General features: G+C 39.8%; 1 protein-coding gene across 1 annotated transcript; it reads left to right on the top strand.

The window, feature by feature from the left end:
* On the top strand, positions 1-3,867 carry KISS1 (KiSS-1 metastasis suppressor). The gene is made up of 3 exons (XM_044674633.1): positions 1-174; positions 293-408; positions 3,464-3,867. Exons 2-3 carry the CDS (start codon positions 306-308, stop codon positions 3,757-3,759), a joined length of 399 nt encoding a protein of 132 aa, XP_044530568.1. The 5' UTR covers positions 1-174; positions 293-305; the 3' UTR covers positions 3,760-3,867.
* Positions 3,868-17,181: the final 13,314 nt, after the last annotated feature.

Raw genomic sequence — 17,181 nt, 5'->3', positions numbered from 1 at the left:
TGAAGTGCTTAGCTATGCCCCAGCCTCACTTAGACCTACTTTATAGTTCTTTAAAAGTTGCTTTGAGTGTTCTTAAGTCTGTTTTTTGGCTTTATCCTTTCTCTCTCCCCATTACATTTAGAGCTCACCGAATGCAAGCAGTGTCTCTCCCTTCAGAGTGGGATCTACCAAAAGGTTGACCCTTTTCCTTTTTTCCTCTAGTTTGCCCTCCTGGCAAGGAACCACAGAGGGGTTCAGTGTGGAGGCCTTGACTGACTATTCTTTCTTCCTTCTCTCTCTGTATCTGTTCTAGGTCACTTAACAGGATGAGAACCTCAATGTATTGGCAGCTGCTGTTGTTACTTTCTGTACCCCCATTTGGAGAAACTTTAGACAAGTTTGCTCCTGTTGAGAACCCTGGACACACAGGTACAAGCTATCTGAGACAGAAGGGTGGGAAAGATAGGAATAAAGATCTCTCAGTGCTTATTAGGTTAACAAAAAAATTCAAATTGAGTCATCAGATAAAACCTCTGAATAGAAGTTGACTCTATATACTCATATGAAAGATAACAATTTCTCTGAAGTTAGTAACTTCATGGCCTTTGTGGGGATTAAAAATATATATATTCTTTTTTTTTTTAAACCCTTGTACTTCGGTGTATTGTCTCATAGGTGGAAGATTGGTAAGGGTGGGCAATGGGGGTCAAGTGACTTGCCCAGGGTCACAAAGCTGGGAAGTGGCTGAGGCCGGGTTTGAACCTAGGACCTCCTGTCTCTAGGCCTGACTCTCACTCCACTGAGCTACCCAGCTGCCCCCAAAAATATATATATTCTTAATAGACATAAGCGATATTAAGATCAGTGTAGGAAGAATCAGCTAAGTGGCTCAGTGGACTGAGAGTCAGGCCTAGAAGAAAGGAGGTCCTGGGTTCATATCTGGCCTCAGATATTTCCTAATAGTGTGACCCTTGGCAAGTCACTTAACCCCCATTACCTAACCCTTACAGCTCTTCTGACTTACAACCTATACGCAGTGCTGATTCTAAGATGGAAAGTAAGGATTTAAAAAAATATCAATTTAGGATATGAAAATATGATATGATCATTTTGCTCTGGTGGAGAAACTGAGTCCCAGAGACATCCTGAGACATTCAAGTCAAAAAGTAAAACTATACAGCATCAGGACCAGATTCCAGACTGGGAGTGGGAGTAGAATCATCCACCAGCATGGTTCATGATCTAAAAGAACATCTTGAAATGAAAAGAAGTCAATTCCTAGGTTGTATCCCTACTTGGCTGCTTGTTTGCTGGGTTGCTATGGATTTCGCTTTGTCCAACAGGAAGTAGAGAGAATACTCCCCCCACCTCCCAACTGCTTCATATTGCAGATAAAGGAACTAAGGTTTAAGGAAGGGTAGTGATCTACCCAAGACCACAGGTAGGTGGTATCAGAGCAATCAGCCAAATGCGTGTCCTCAAACTATAGATTCAGTGTTCTTCTACTCCATCACCCAGTCTCTTAGCCCTCACCCCAAATGGTCTCATTAGAACTGAAAACAATGGGAACTAGATCAACAAGGTTCTTCTATGGATAATTACTTCCTAACCTAAGAGTTGGATGCTTTAGGGTAGGGTAGGGTAGATAAAGGTGGACAGGGGGGAAGCAGGATGGAGAACTTCATTAACTCTGGGCTATCCTGACTCTCTCACCTCCTTTTTCACTGAAGTATTGGGGGAGGCAGGACTTAGAGCCATCAAGAGTCAATCATCCTCCCCCTGCCGCAAACACAGAGTTCTCATTTCAGCTGATCTTACCACAATTATTTGGGGCTATTGTGTGAAGACACTGGCAATGCTGTTCTTCCTGCCAAAAATCACAGGAAGCTAAACAAGGTCTCAGATGTGAAGTACCTTCCAAATTAGCCTCATTAACCTCATCAACTGAAGGGGGAAATGAGAGGGGGAGAGAATTCAAGTTAAGATCACCCAGATAATTCAATCCATTAAGCAATGAGATCACCTACTGGGGCTCAGCAATTACCTTAATCAGAACCTTTGGGGAGGTGGTGGAGTCACTGTGGTTATCATTTCCCTTCTGTTTTCAGAAAGATTGAGGGATTTACCAATAGTGATTCAGCCTGAGACAGGGTAGTGTATTGAAGTAGAAGGAACTCTGAAATAAAAATGAAAAGACCTAAGGAGGAGGCTTAAGCAGAAACAATGGGAATCTGGGGCAGAGGAAGGAAAGGAAACAACCACATATCTTAAAACTTGTGATAGGGAAGACTGGTCAAAGTCATACATGCAACTTAGACTTGGAGAACAGAGATTTCAGAGGGTGTGGAGAAAGGATAGCTAGGATTCCAGGGTCTAAAATTCTACAGAGGAAGACACAGAGAGAAACCATTTTTGATGAAGAGGAAAAGAGGAGGCTCTAGAGATTCATGTAGATTCACAAGGAATTCATAGGCTAACAAATACAGATGATGGAGGAATCAAAAGAAAGGGGAGCTATAAAAAGGGAATGCATGGTCCTGTAAGAATATTGTTGGGAGTGCTAGAGTTCTGGACTGAGATGAGATGAGTGAGACAAGCTAACAAAAACAAAAAGAAACTTTAAAAAGCTGTAATGGAGACAAAGAGAATGCTCAAAGAAAGGATAGGACTGATGTGGAGTGGGGTGATTTTAACAGGAGATGGAGAGCAGACAGAGCTGCTCAATTTTACTTTGATTCTATGTTCCCTTCCTTCCTTTCTTCCTTCCTTCCTTCCTTCCTTCCTTCCTTCCTTCCTTCCTTCCTTCCTTCCTTCCTTCTAGATGGGATGAGATAATATCAAGGATTCCTTTAAAGAAATTTAGTTTGAAATACTATGTGATTATATAGCTCCAAGGCAGCTTCTGAGTATGTTCAACACCATTTTAAAGTCTTCTCTGTGGAGAGCCCCCTAGTACTAGAGATTCCCACATGAAAAGGTGCTGACTGTCAACCACCCTGTATAGCCCAGTAGAGTTCTGCTGCCTCCCAGTGTCTTGACTTCCAGACACAGGGGTGGTCAAAAGCAACACACCATTTCCCTATGGCATACTGTGCTGGGTCCTGCCAGGAAACTGTAAAGTATGTACTTAATATTCTAAAACAGGAATGTGTAACCACTGTCCTTTTCTGGGGGGGTATTTGGGGAATAGAAGAAAGGAAATGATTGTGGCTTGGGTCTCTAGGCACCTCCTCTGGTCTTTGGCTCAATCTAGTATCACAGATTCATATTTTCAGAATGTCAGAGTTGGAAAGGTGGAATTTTTGAGATGATCTGACCCAATCTTTTCATTTTACAAAGCAGGAAACTGAGACTCAGAAAGCTTGACAAACTTAAGATCATAGACAGAGTACTGGAAGGGACTTTAGAGGCCCTTTTGTCTAACTCCCTCATTTCACAGATGGCACTATTTGATTAAGCATCTTCATCTGGCTTTTCTGTCTAGGACAGTCAGGCCGACTCCTGGCCCACTTGATTCCCTGGGAAGGGAGACCTCGGTGCCCTGAGAAGCCAGAACAAAAAGGACAGACACAGAGACTGGCCCTGCTCTGTCCCTCTGATGAGGCCTCTGACCCCTTGTGGCCAGGTCTGTGTCCTACTCGCAGCCGACTGATCACAGCACCCCAAGGAGCATTGTTGGTGGAGCGGGAAAAGGACCTGTCAGCCTACAACTGGAACTCCTTTGGTCTGCGTTATGGGAAGCGCCAAACAAACAGGGGGAAGGCCCAGCTGCCTGCTTGATAGAGTGTCCTGGCATTTGAAATAAAATTTCAACCTGGGGCAAGGGTTTCAAGAAAGAGGCTGGATTTTTGGGGGAGGGAATGGGAGAACAATGTCCTGGAGATAAAAGAATTCGCATCAACTCCCTTTTTATCTGCTTTGTGGCTTATTCTAGTAGAAAATTTACCTTTTCTCTTCTAAACCGTGCCATTGCCACTTCATCTACCCATGACGTTATCCCTCCTTCTCTTTGGCACTCATATCAGGTAGAAGTTGTCTTGAACCATAATACTCAAGTACTTTCCTTATCTCTAAGAGGGGGTGAGTCAGCCCAAACTTTGTAGAGAAGATGGCTCTGCTTAGGCTGGTACTTTGTAGCAGTCTGAGACCGAAACCCATTTGTCCCCCTCAAGAATAAGGAGTAAGGAGGAGGTAAGCAGGCAGGTAGGCAGCTTATCAACTCCTCTTGAAGAAGGTCTTTACAACTATGGCTCTGTTATATCAAATCAAGCAACCAAAAAATAAGCATATATTTAGCACCTACTGGGTACCAGACTGCATCCTCCATGACCAGTGTTCTACCTACAGAAGCATCCAGCTGCTTCTCTAAAAGTTTTAAATACTTGCTATTCTAATTCTTCCAATTGTAGAGTTCCAGAATTGGGGTTTGAGGGAGCTATCTTAGAGTTTCTCAAAATCTAGTAAGAAAAATCCCTTCTGATTAAGTTTTGCCTCTTGATTCAGCTGATTAAAGGAAGAACTGTCTGATAAATTACAGAGGTCCAAACATGGAATGGGTTGCTTTGTGAGAGAGTGAGTTCCCTATCACTGAAGATGTTTTTTAAAAAAATACTCTTATCTTCCATTTTAGAATTAATGATAAGTATTGGTTCCAAGGCAGAAGAGCAGTAGGGGCTAAGCAATGGGGGTTAATTGACTTGGCCAGGGTCACACAATTAGGAAGTATCAGAGGTCAGATTTAAACCCAAGATTTCCTGATTCCAGGCCTGGCTCTCAATCTACCAGGCACTTAGCTCTCCATTCATGACTACTTTTGAGGAATGTCATAAAAGACATGAAAACAATTGTCAGGGGAATTGAACTACGCTGAAAACTTCCATCCTACTGATCCTAGCACCATTCTCTGAAGTTACAAAGAACAAGTCTACTCTTTCTTCTGTCTGACAGCCTTTCAAATATTTCAAGTGAAGAATTTGCCCTAGCCTCCTCCCCCAAAAGCCTCCTTTTCTCTAGGCTGAATATTCCCAGTCTTTCTTTTCTCATGGAACTTGCTTCTGAATCACCTTACCAATCAGATCTAGAAACATCATCCCATATGTGGTCCAACCAAGGCAGAGGACAGGCTATTTGGACATTATGTTTCAATTACAGAAGAAGAAATAGAGACCCATTAGATTTTCCCAAGTTCCCTGGCCCTGGCCCAGGCTAGAGGTTTTGGGGAAGTTTTCTACCCAGTCCCAGCCATGTTTCAGCCAGAAATGAATTCTGATGAGAATGGGGATATGCAGAAAAAGCCTTTGACAAAATACGACACCCATTCCAACAAAAAATACTAGAAAATATAGGAATAGAAGGGCCTTTCCTCAAAATAATAAACAGTATATATTTAAAAACATCAGCAAGTATCTTCTATGGAGGCAAGCTAGAAGCCTTCCCAATAAGATCAGGAGTGAAGTAAGGATACTTATTATCACCTCTATTATTTAACATTGTAAACACTATCAGTAGCAATTAGAGAAGAAAAAGAAACTGGAGGGATTAAAGTAGGCAGTGAGGAAACTAAACTTTCACTCTATGCAGATGATATGATGATATACTTAAAGAATCATAGAAAATCAACTAAAAGGCTAGGGGAAATAATTAACAACTTTATCAAAGTTGCAGGGCACAAGATAAACCCTCACAAGTCATCAGCATTTTTATATATTTCCAACAAAACCCAGCAGCAAGAGTTGGAAAAAGAAATGTAAATTAAAATTTTAAATTTTAAAATCCATTTAAATTTACTCTAGACAAGATAAAATGCTTAGGAATCTACTTGCCAAGACAAATTCAGGAATCATATGAACATAACTACAAAACACTCTTCTCACAAATAAAACTAGATCTAAACAATTAGAATAACATCAAATGCTCATGGGCAGGATGACCTAATATAATAAAAATGATAATCCTACCTAAGTTAATTTACTTATTCAGTGCTATACCTATCAAACTACCAAAACACTTTTTTATAGAATTAGAAAAAATTATTACAAAGTTCATCTGGAAGAACAAAAGATCAACAATATCAAGGAAAATAATGAAAAAAATTGAAGGATGGGGGCCTAGCAGTACCACATCTCAAACTATACTGTAAAGCAGTGATCATCAAAGCTATATGGTACTGCCTGAGAGACAGAAGGGTGGATCAATGGAATAGACTAGGGATAAATGACCTCATCAAGCTAGTGTTTGATAAACACAAAGATCCCAGCTTTGGGGTCAAGAACTCTAATAGGTATAGGCTTTAGAAGTAGAAAAGCAGATTTTTGCAGACAGACTAAAGGGAAAAGCCTTGGCTGCCAGCCAGGGACATTTTAAATAGAATGAAGGGAAAAAACTTTTTTGCCCTTGTGGACTCTGGTCAAACTGGGAAAGGGAGAGAGTGTGGGTGCCTTTATCTGCCCAGTGGGGAGCCCAAGAAGAGTGGGCTTACCACTATTGAGGAAGACCTGCCAGGGAAGATCAAGTGAGCAAGAAGATCTAGCTGAGGTGGTGGACATCCCAGTCCGAGATAAGCTCCTTGATTAGCATCTCCTGAATTTATCTTTCTGTGGACCCATTTCCTGTGCCATCAAGAGGAGCTGAAGAAGACATGATTTGTGAGAGACCCATTTCCCCTTCTAGTCTGTAAAGTCTGATTAGTGCAGCATAGGCTTTAACTCATTCTCCCAGCCCCTATGTGGTCCCTAGTGTTTAGATCCAGTGTGACCTTTCTCCATTATTCCTGACCCTCAATAATTATTAAAACCCTGTGGTTATAAACCCTTCTGTCATTCACTTGCTGGTTTCTCAGACTCCCTGGCTGGGTGAATCAGTGTGGCAGTTAAGGCCCAACTGTCACTCCTGTCACTTGCCCAAACCATTCCTTGAACTGTATTTCCCAGCTTAAGTCCCCACCTATTGTCCATTCCTGTCTCCTACTCACCCTTCTGAACCCAGATAAATATTTAAGTAAACCCTCTGGTTTTTCCCCATAAGAATTTGGCTGTCCCAGATGGTGGGTTAAGGGGAGTACAGGAAGTTCACTCTTGGACACAGAGATAGACTGGAAGTGAGAGGATTCTGAACATTCCATGAGGAGTGTATAGTCATTGGCTGTGGGCTGAAAGTTCCAAGCCAGTGGTGAGCTACTCAGAACTGCTTATCCCCCACCTCCCCCAGTTAATTGATAAAATCTTTCAGTGAAGCCAATTTACTATCAAGGCTGAAAAAGTCCCAGAGAAAAGGTTTTTCTTCATTTTTCCCCTCTGGAGTGGTTTTTCTCCTGGTTTTTTTCCTTTGGGTGCTTTTATTGTTCTTGGTTTGTTGTATTCATATGGTTTTTTTGTGTGATTACTGTTCTGTGTGTTAGTTGATTATTTTTATAGTAGTGGAGTACAATACCACTGGTACATTACCAAGTGTGATAACCATGGAAGACATAGTGCACGAGTGTATAATGCTGTTGTGGAATCTGTTGTGGGGTACTCTTTCTTTTGCATTGAAAGGTATTCCCAAATATATAAAAATGGGGCTTGATTTTGAGAAAATAAGACCACTGTGGGATATAACATTACTAGACATGGTGGCATACATACCATTGATTTTGTTGTGTGGCTATATTATATATAGGATGTGGTGGTTGTTAAAATGTATGGTATACATGCTTAAGGTTATAACTTAGTGGTTTACTAAAGAATCTGAATTGAAAATCATGATGAAGTTATTGCAGATTCAGGTTAACAATATTGAACTATATATGAAAAAAGATGAGTTTCTGGAGAATGTGGATGGTCAAGATCCTGGTAATGATGATAAATATGGTACTGAAGGTAATGATAGTAAAGGTGTTAAATCTGAACTTTCTAAGGCAGAATTGGAACAAAAGGCATTAAATAAGGGGGACAAACCAGTTAACATTTTTCCTCTACATGACCTTCCAGTAGTGAGGGATGATGGGATTTTTTATGTGAGACAGCATACTAGATTTAGGACTGAAGATGTGGAGAATTTGAAAAGGAAAATCGCAAACTTCCATGATGACACTGGCAAATTTGTTAAAATCTTTCATGCATTTGTTAAGGCACATGACCCAGATTTTGAAGACTGTTTGTATGTTTTAGGGGAGATCTTATCCAATCATGATAGAAACAAGTTTGTAGAAGAAATGAGAAATATTGAAGGGATGACACCATGGCCAGTCGCCTGGTAGGAGCTGGATCTAAATTCAGTTCCAATTTACAGAATGCTCACAGAGGTGAGGAAATCATTGACCAAGGTTATGAAGAAAAATTCGAGGCACCCTAATACTTGGTCTAAGTTTGAAAAAGTAAGGCAGACCAATCAGGAGACACCAGCTACATTTTTAGATTGAATCTTTGAAGCTGCAGAAATTTACTTAGGCCTGAATGTCCTGGAAGATGCCACCATAAAGCATATTAAGCATATATTTGTGCAAAATGCTATTCCCCAGGTGAGGAAGTTTTTCAATGAGAACTATCCAGATTGGGAACTTCTGAGCCTGGATGAACTGAAACAAAAGGCTATCTTTGGTTTTGCTCAGGAGAAGGACAGAGAGAATGATGAAAAGGATGCAATGATCGAGAGCCTCAGGAAACAACTTAGAGAGGCAAATAGTAGGGCAAATGAGGAAGAAATTAGTGAAATAAAAGCAGTGGTAATGTTGAGGGCATGTGAGAGTTGGGTTCCTGTTTCTTTTGGAACTTGGAGGGCACACTTTCTGTAGGAGTTAAATGACTTTCTGAAGAGGAGCTGTTGACCAGACATTCGATCCCTCAGACCAGCTTTCCTGCTTCTGGACTTAGATTTCCATCTGTTTTCCATCTCTTTGTTCCTGATCTGAAGTTTAAAATACAGTTGTGTTCCTGAGAAGAAAACCAGCCTGAAGAGAGATTTGTTCCTGTCTATATTCAAGAAACCTGCAGGTTTTTGCCTGTAGGTCCTTGTATGACTCTGCCATTCGGTCACCACCCTATCCAGAGAAACTGAACTATACTACCTTTACCAAAGACTGTTTTTGGAGTGGTCTTAGTCAGGGAAGCTAGAGTTAGGGATTTTGGGGTATAGCAGAGAGTTTGGGTGACAGGTAGCAGCAAAAACAGAAGGTAGGCTCCTGCAAACCTTATAGATTGGAAGGAGGAGAATTGGAATGTTTAGAGCTAGGAAATTACCTCGGCCCTCTTTCCCAGTCCCTTTCCTTTTTTTATTTATTATAGTAAATCTTTTGTTAATTACTATAGCAGTCAGATTGCATTATTAAGAGATTCAAGACTGAGGGTTGCCATTTTGCCTTCTCAGCCAGATACAGACAAATACACTGGACTTTTAACTTTACTAACTTTATAAGTGATACAATCTGCTTTTTTCAGGAACTAAGTCAATTGCATAAAAAATCCAAGCCATTCCCCAATTGACAAATGGGCAAGGGACATGAATAGGCAGTTTTCAGATAAAGAAATAAAAACCATCAATAAGTGCATGAAAAAGTGTTCCATAGCTCTCATAATTAGAGAAAGGCAAATTAAAAAAATGCTCAGATACCACCTCACACCTAGTAGATTGGCCAGTATGACAGTAAAGGAAAATAATAAATGTTGGAGGGGTTGTGACAAAATTGGGACACTAATGCATTGCTGGTGGAATTATGAATTGATTCAACATTCTGGAAGGCAATTTGGAACTATGCTCAAAGGGCTTTAAAAGAATGCATATCTTTTGATCCACAAATGCCCTAGGTTTGTTCTCTAAAGAGATAATAATGAAAAATGTTTGTACAAAAATATTCATAGCCATGCTTTTTGTGGTGGCAAAAAATTGGAAAATGAGGGGGTTTAACTTGATTGGGGAATGACTGAACAAACTGTTGTATAGGAGAGTGATGGAATATGACTGTTCTGTAAAGACTGATGAACTGAAAGATTTCTATGTGAACTGAAAGAATCTCTAGGAGCTGAACCAAAGTGAAATGAGTCAAACCAAGAGAACATTATGCACAGAAGGTGAAACACTGTGGAACAATACAATGTAATGGACTTTGCTAATACAACACAATCCCACTTGCGGGCTAAAATGACCACATAGTAGAAGTAAGGGACTTCCTCTCCTCACCACCTACCAATATAAAGCACCTCAAAAGGACAAAAACCAAAATCAGAAGACTGAAGGGGCTCATCTGTAGGGCACAGCCTTGAAGGTACGCAGGGTTTGGGCATTTCCACAGTATAATGGAGTAAAAATACTCCTACCTAAGCACAAGCTGATCATCCCTCCTCCACTCTACCAATGGCACCAGAGTCAGAGACAGCACAAGGCAATCACTAGGTTCTCAGGGGCTGGCTGAAGATACCACAGACCCCAGAGAACTGTGAGACTTGAGACCCCAGGAGGCTGAGGAACCTGGAGATTGGGCGCAGAGATAGGGCAGAAAGGGGTTGCACATAGTAGATTCAGCAGAGACTGAAAAATAGCCTCAGGGCAAAACTGTTCTGTAGCTTGATACAAAGACCTGTCTACCCTCCTTACTCAACTTCTGACTGGGAAGGGAAGTAAAAACTAACAAAATAATGGCCACCAACACCAAAGAACTACAATCTACAACTATCAAAAAAACCCCAAGAAAAAAGCCTCTAACCCTGGATAATTTCTATGGAGAAAAACTCCAGACTATAGAGGAGACAGCAGAGGATGACAAACAAGCAAACACATCTATGAGGGTTATTCATTATGATCAGGTGGTATTTATACCAGGAATTCAAGGATAGTTCAATATTGGGAAAACCATTCACATAATTGACCATATTAACAAGCAAACCAACAAAAGTCACATGATTATCTCAATAGATGCAGAAAAAGTCTTCGACAAATTGCAACACTCATTCCTATTGAAAACACTAGAAAGTATAGGAACAGAAGGGCCTTTCCTAAAAATAATAAACAGTATATATTTAAAACCATCAGCAAGCATCATGTGCAATGGAGATAAATTAGAAGCCTTCCTACTAAGATCAAGAGTAAAACAAGGATGCCCATTATCACTGCCACAACTTTAGCAAAGTTGCAGGATACAAAATAAACCACTAAAACCATTAGCATTTCTATATATTTCTAACATCCTGGAAGCAAGAGTTAGAAAGACAAATTCAATTTAAAATCACCCTAGACAATATAAAATACTTAGGAATCTATCTACCAAGATAAATACAGGAATTATATGAACACAACAACACTTATCACACAATTAAAACTAGATCTAGACAATTGAAAAACCATTAATTGCTCATGGTTAGGATGAGCTAACATAATAAAAATGACAATCCTACTTAAATTAATTTTCTTTAGTGCCCCACCTATCAAACTACCAAGAAACTTTTTTACTGAATTAGAAAAACTATAACAAAGTTCATTTGGAAGAACAAAAGACCAAGAATATCAAGGGAAATAATGAAAAAAAATGTGAAGGGGGGGCCTAGCAGTACCAGATCTTAAACTGTACTATAAAGCAGTAGGCATCAAAACAATTTGGTAGTGGTTAAGAGACAGAAGGGAGGATTAGTGGATAGACTTGGGGTCAATAACTTCAGCAAGACAATGTATGATACACTCAAAAAGCCCAGCTTTCAGGACAAAAACCCACTATTTGACAAAAACTGCTGAAAATTGGAAAACAGTATGGGAGAGATTAGGTTTAGATCAACATTTTACACCCTTGTGATGCAGAGAGGGGGCATAACTGTTTTTGCAGAATTTCTACTGCCAGTTAAGGTTTTAGAATCTTGGGAAGAGGTTCAGTTGGACCTGGGAACTTGTGGAGGGAACCAGGGTCCTGCTGAGCTCCTTCTTGATATTGAAATCTAGTTTAGATTTGCAGTTTCTTTGAGATATGTTTAATTTAGCTAAATCCTTTGAATTTCCTACCCTACATTATTCCTACCTTCATTTCCCTTACCTGAATGTCTGAGAAGAGTGAATAGGAGAGTGAATCAGAGAGTTAGTTCAAATCTGTGAGAGTTTAGTCCTACCCTTGAAGCAAGTTATCTATTGAGGTTTTGTATCCGACATCCTAATCCCTTTTGATTTCAAAATCACCTTGAGAGCTGAGTAAAGGCAGGTCCTTTCTCAGTCTCACATTCCTGCTTCCCTTTCCCCACCTGAAGTTTCTCTAAGCGGCTGTTAGGGCTTCCTTGATCCTCTACCCTGTCAATCTATCCTAGAAGACAATAAACCCCTTTTGTGTTTAAACAAGACCTTTTGGTTACTTCATTAGTTAATTAGTAAGAGGAGGAGGGAGAGGAAGAGAAACAACATACTCTCTGGGTTTGAGGGAAGCTGAGGGTGTCCATTTTGAAGGAAGTGTAACTTCAATACAAGTCCCTTCCTGTGAAACTGACTACAGCCTGTAGTCAATTTCAATCTGTCTTGGCTGATTCTAACTTGGCTGTATAGTGTCCTTTACTTGAAGGGATCAGTCTATTTCCCTTCAGTATTTTGTCTTTAACCTAAGTCCCAGTCTGTATTTCCCTGCTGCTGTTTGTCTGCTTAGATTAATTCATCCTCTCCCTTGAAACCCTTGTTATCTCAGTGTTATACTCCCTGAACTCAGACATTCCCTTATTTCTCCTACCTCCTCAACTACCATCCTTCATCATCGAACCTTCCTCATCCACTATATTGCCTTAACTTCCCTACTACCTAGTCTATTCCCTTGATTACCTCCAGCCTTGGGTCCCTTGCCTTGTCTTATTCCCTGATCCTACCAGTTATTAACCCTAGCTTCAGCCTCATATTACATCCTACCTAATCCCATATTACACTTTCCTAATCCCCTTATTACATCTCAAAAGTCCCCTAATACATCCTACACCAAGATAAAATCAGAATGGGTGAATGACTTGAATATAAAGAAGGAGACTATAAGTAAATTAGGTGAACATAGAATAGTTTACCTGTCAGATCTACGGGAAAGGAAAGATTTTAAGACCAAGCAAGAGTTAGAAAATATTACAAAATGTAAAATAAGTAATTTTGATTACATTAAATTAAAAAGTTTTTGTACAAACAAAACCAACACAATCAAAATTAGAAGGGAAGTAAAAAATTGGGGAAATATCTTTATAACAAAAAACCTCTGACATAGGTCTAATTACTCAAATTTATAAGGAGCTAAATCAATTGTACAAAAAAGCAAGCCATTCTCCAATTGATAAATGGGCAAGGGACATGAGTAGGCAATTTTCAGAAAAAAGAAATCAGAAACTAAAACTATCAACAAACACATGAAAAAGTGTTCTAAATCTCTTATAATTAGAGAAATGCAAATCAAAACAATTCTGAGGTACCATCTCATACCTAACAGATTGGCTAACATGACAGCAAAGGAAAGTAATAAATGTTGGAGGGGATGTGGCAAAATTGGGACATTAATGCATTGATGGTAGGGTTGTGAATTGATACAACCTTTCTGAATGGCAACTTGGAACTATGTCTAAAGGGCTATAAAAGACTGTCTGCCCTTTGATCCAGCCATACCACTGCTGGGTTTATACTCCAAAGAGATCATAGGGAAAGGCTTGTACAAAAATACTTATAGCCATACTCTTTGTGCTCTTTGTGGTGGCAAAAATGAGGGAACGTCCTTCAACTGGGGATTGACTGAACAAACTGTGGTATCTGTTGGTGATGGAATATTATTATGCTTGAAAGGAATAACAAACTGGAGGAATTCCATGTGAACTGGAATGATCTTCAGGAATTGATGTAGAGTGAAAGGAGCAGAACCAGGAGAACATTATACACAGAGACTGATGCATTGTGGTACAATAAAATATAATGGACTTCTCAACTAGTAGCAATGCAATAATCCAGAACAATTCTGAGGGATGAGAAAGAACACACATCCAGAGAAAGAACTGTGGGAGTAGAAACACAGAAGGAAAACAACTGCTTGAACACATGGATTGATGGTGATATGATTGTGGATATTGACTCTAAATGAGCATCCTAGTGCAACTATCAATAATATGGCAATAGGCCTTGATCAATGATACATGTAAAACCCAGTGGATTTGTGTGTTAGCTATGGAGAGGGGAGGGAGAATTTTGGGGGAGAAGGAAAGAACATGAATCATGTAACCATGGAAAAATATTCTAAAAAATAATAATAAAATGAAAAAAGAAATCAGAAACTATAAATAAGCACATGAAAAAATGTTCTAAATCTCTTAAAATTAGAGAAATGCAAATCCAAACAACTCTGAGGTACCACCTCACACCTAGCAGATTGGCTAATATGACAGCAAAGGAAAGTAATAAATGTTGGAGGGAATGTGGCAAAATTGGGACATTAATGCATTGCTGGTGGAGTTGTGAATTGATCTAACCATTCTGGATGGCAATTTGGAACTATGCCCAAAGGGCTTTAAAAGACTGTCTGCCTTTTGAACCAGCCATACCACTGCTGGGTTTATACCCCAAAGAGATAATAAGGAAAAAGATTTGTACAAAAATACCTATAGCCGCCCTCTTTGTGATGGCAAAAAATTGGAAAATGAGGGGATGCCCTTCAATTGGGGAATGGCCGAACAAATTGTGATATCTGTTTGTGATGGAATAATATTGTGCTGAAAGGAACAATGAACTGGAGGAATTCCATGTGAACTGGAACGACCTCCAGGAAGTGATGCAGAGTGAAAGGAGCAGAATCAGGAGAACCTTATATGCAGAGATAGATACATTGTGGCATAATTGAATGTAATGGGCTTTTCTACTAGCAGCAAAGCAATGATCTAGGACAGTGATGGTGGGCCAGATGCTGCCCCCTGAAATGTTCTATTTGGTGGCACAACATTATTCCTAATCTGACGAATACAATAAGTAAGATACAATACAATGAAAAACTTCAAAAGAGTTGCCTTATAAACAGCCTGACAGATGAGCATTTCCTTTCCTTTGGCCCCCTCTTTAAAAAGTTTGCCCATCACTGATCTAGGATAATTCTGAGGGACTTATGAGAAAGAATGTTATTCACATCCAGAGAAAGAACTGGGGGAGTAGAAACACAGAAGGAAAACAACTGCTTGATCACATGGGTCGATGGGGATATGATTGGGGATGTAGACTCTAAACGATCACCCTAATGCAAATATTAATAATATGGAAATAGATCTTGATCAGTGACACATGTAAAAACCCAGTGAAATTGCTTGTTGGCTAGAGGAGGGGGATAGGACAGGGGAGGGAAAGAACATGAATCATGTAACAACCATGGAAAAATATTCTAAATTAATTAAATAAAAAATTCAAATAAAACACACACACACACACACACACACACACACACACAATATGGTACTGACTAAGAGACAGAAGGGAGGATCAGTGGAATAGACTTGGGATAAGTGATTTCAGCAAGATAGTTTTCAATAAACCCACACTTTAAAATTCTGAAGGTAGGTCAGGGTTGCCTCCAACTTTCTTGGTCTTCTCCAAGACCAGTGAAGCCTGAGGAGTCAGGATGGGATCCTTGCAACCCTAACCTGAATTATGATTCTTTCAAGGTTCCTCTTAAAAATACCAGCACCCTCTTTCTTACCGTATTAGCCCAAATATAAAACAACCTCGAATAGAGTGCAATCCCAAGTATTTTGAAGAATAACTCAGAAAGAGTTATTACAATTTTCTCTTTACTCATGAATAATGCAGGCACTTTATATTTGAAGTTTTTTCAAGGTCCTGAAAACAATTTAAAGAAATTTGAATGCCAACACTTTTATTAAATATGTATTATTTTTATAGATACTTGTGAAAAACTACCTTCCAATATTTAATTGCGACATCATTCTTCCTGGAATAACAACTAGGTGTGTGTGCGCATTTGAGAGATTTTCTTCTTCACATTTTCAGTTAGGTGACCCTTGAATGCATGGAGTAAGAGCATTCCTCTCTGACTCTGTAATGTACCTGGACGCAGACCCCAGACCACATTCAACCAATCTAACACAAGTTCTTCATCCGGCCGTCCCCTTTCCTGCACACGAAAGATCACTTCTGATGATAACTTTTGCTTAGGGAATGTTTTAATTTTACATTTAAATTTACATTTAAAATTACATTTACATTTAAAATTAAAATTAAAATTTAAAATAAGGAGTCAGTTTCACCTGTTAGTTGTGCCAGCAAGCATCATGGTCATTCTAGTTTTCTTATTTCCAGTAGTTTTCATCAACACTGATTTGGTGCCTTTACCACCAATGGTGACAATTGACAGAATATCAAAACAAACAGGTGTTTGGTTGGCATTTCCCCTCTGCCCCAGGAGAGCGCATGCTTTTTAGTATGCTGAGGTGCACAATACGCAACTTATGGTTTCAAAGCTGGAAGTGCTGGAATATAATGTGAATGGGACTCTCAAAGGCACATATTATAGGAAAAAAAGTTGCACCATATTCAGACTAGTACAGTAATATCTCTTCCTCCCCACTCCTGAGGCCCTCCTAAGTCCCAACTTCTGACTTTTCCTCAGCAATCTTCATTAAAATTGTTCCTTCCAAGGACCACCCACACAATATTGGCCCTGGCTAGTTATTAAACCTCTATTCAGAGTCCTTTCTTTCTCTTCAAGGCCCAGCTGCTCATTTCTGGTCTCAGACCTCTGACTTGATTGAAAAATTCTTTGGAAAAACCAGCTGGGGCTCTTTGGGGTTCAGAAGTAATGTACGGGGGATGTGAAGATGGGGCAGGAAATGAAGGTGAAATGGTGTACTCCATAAAGCTAGTCTGGACACCCAGAAGTTCAGATTAATGGAACCAATATTTAATTATACTTATATTTACTGGACAGGGCAGTTTCCTAGTGAAAAGCTGCACCGGGCTAAAATTACAATGCAGTGCAAGATACAAAGCAAACAATGTTCATTAATGAGACGTAACCTTGATGAAGCAAGCAACCCTTATCATCTGGGAGCTATTTTGGTTAGTAGCGGGACTTTCCCTGAATATCCTAGACTTCGAGTAAGGGAGTTACTTTCTCATGGATCCTGACTGCGTTGCTTTGGTTCTGAGCTTCACAGGAAGGCTCATTACTGATTTCTACTTTCCCCAGGGAAAAACAGGTTTTCTGGTCAGTGACTTAGTTTACCTCACTTCAATGGCAGATGGAAGAGA

Source organism: Gracilinanus agilis, chromosome 4 (genome assembly GCF_016433145.1).
Source record: "Gracilinanus agilis isolate LMUSP501 chromosome 4, AgileGrace, whole genome shotgun sequence".
Taxonomy (NCBI): domain Eukaryota; kingdom Metazoa; phylum Chordata; class Mammalia; order Didelphimorphia; family Didelphidae; genus Gracilinanus; species Gracilinanus agilis.
The sequence above is the reverse complement of the archived record's forward strand: the minus strand, read 5'-3'. Positions and strand labels throughout refer to the sequence as shown.

Coding starts and splice junctions, on each gene's coding strand:
- KISS1 (XM_044674633.1), top strand. CDS start 306: ATGAGAACCTCAATGTATTGGCAGCTGCTGTTGTTACTTTCTGTACCC. Junction 409..3,463: donor TGAGAACCCTGGACACACAG/GTACAAGCTATC, acceptor TTTTCTGTCTAG/GACAGTCAGGCCGACTCCTG.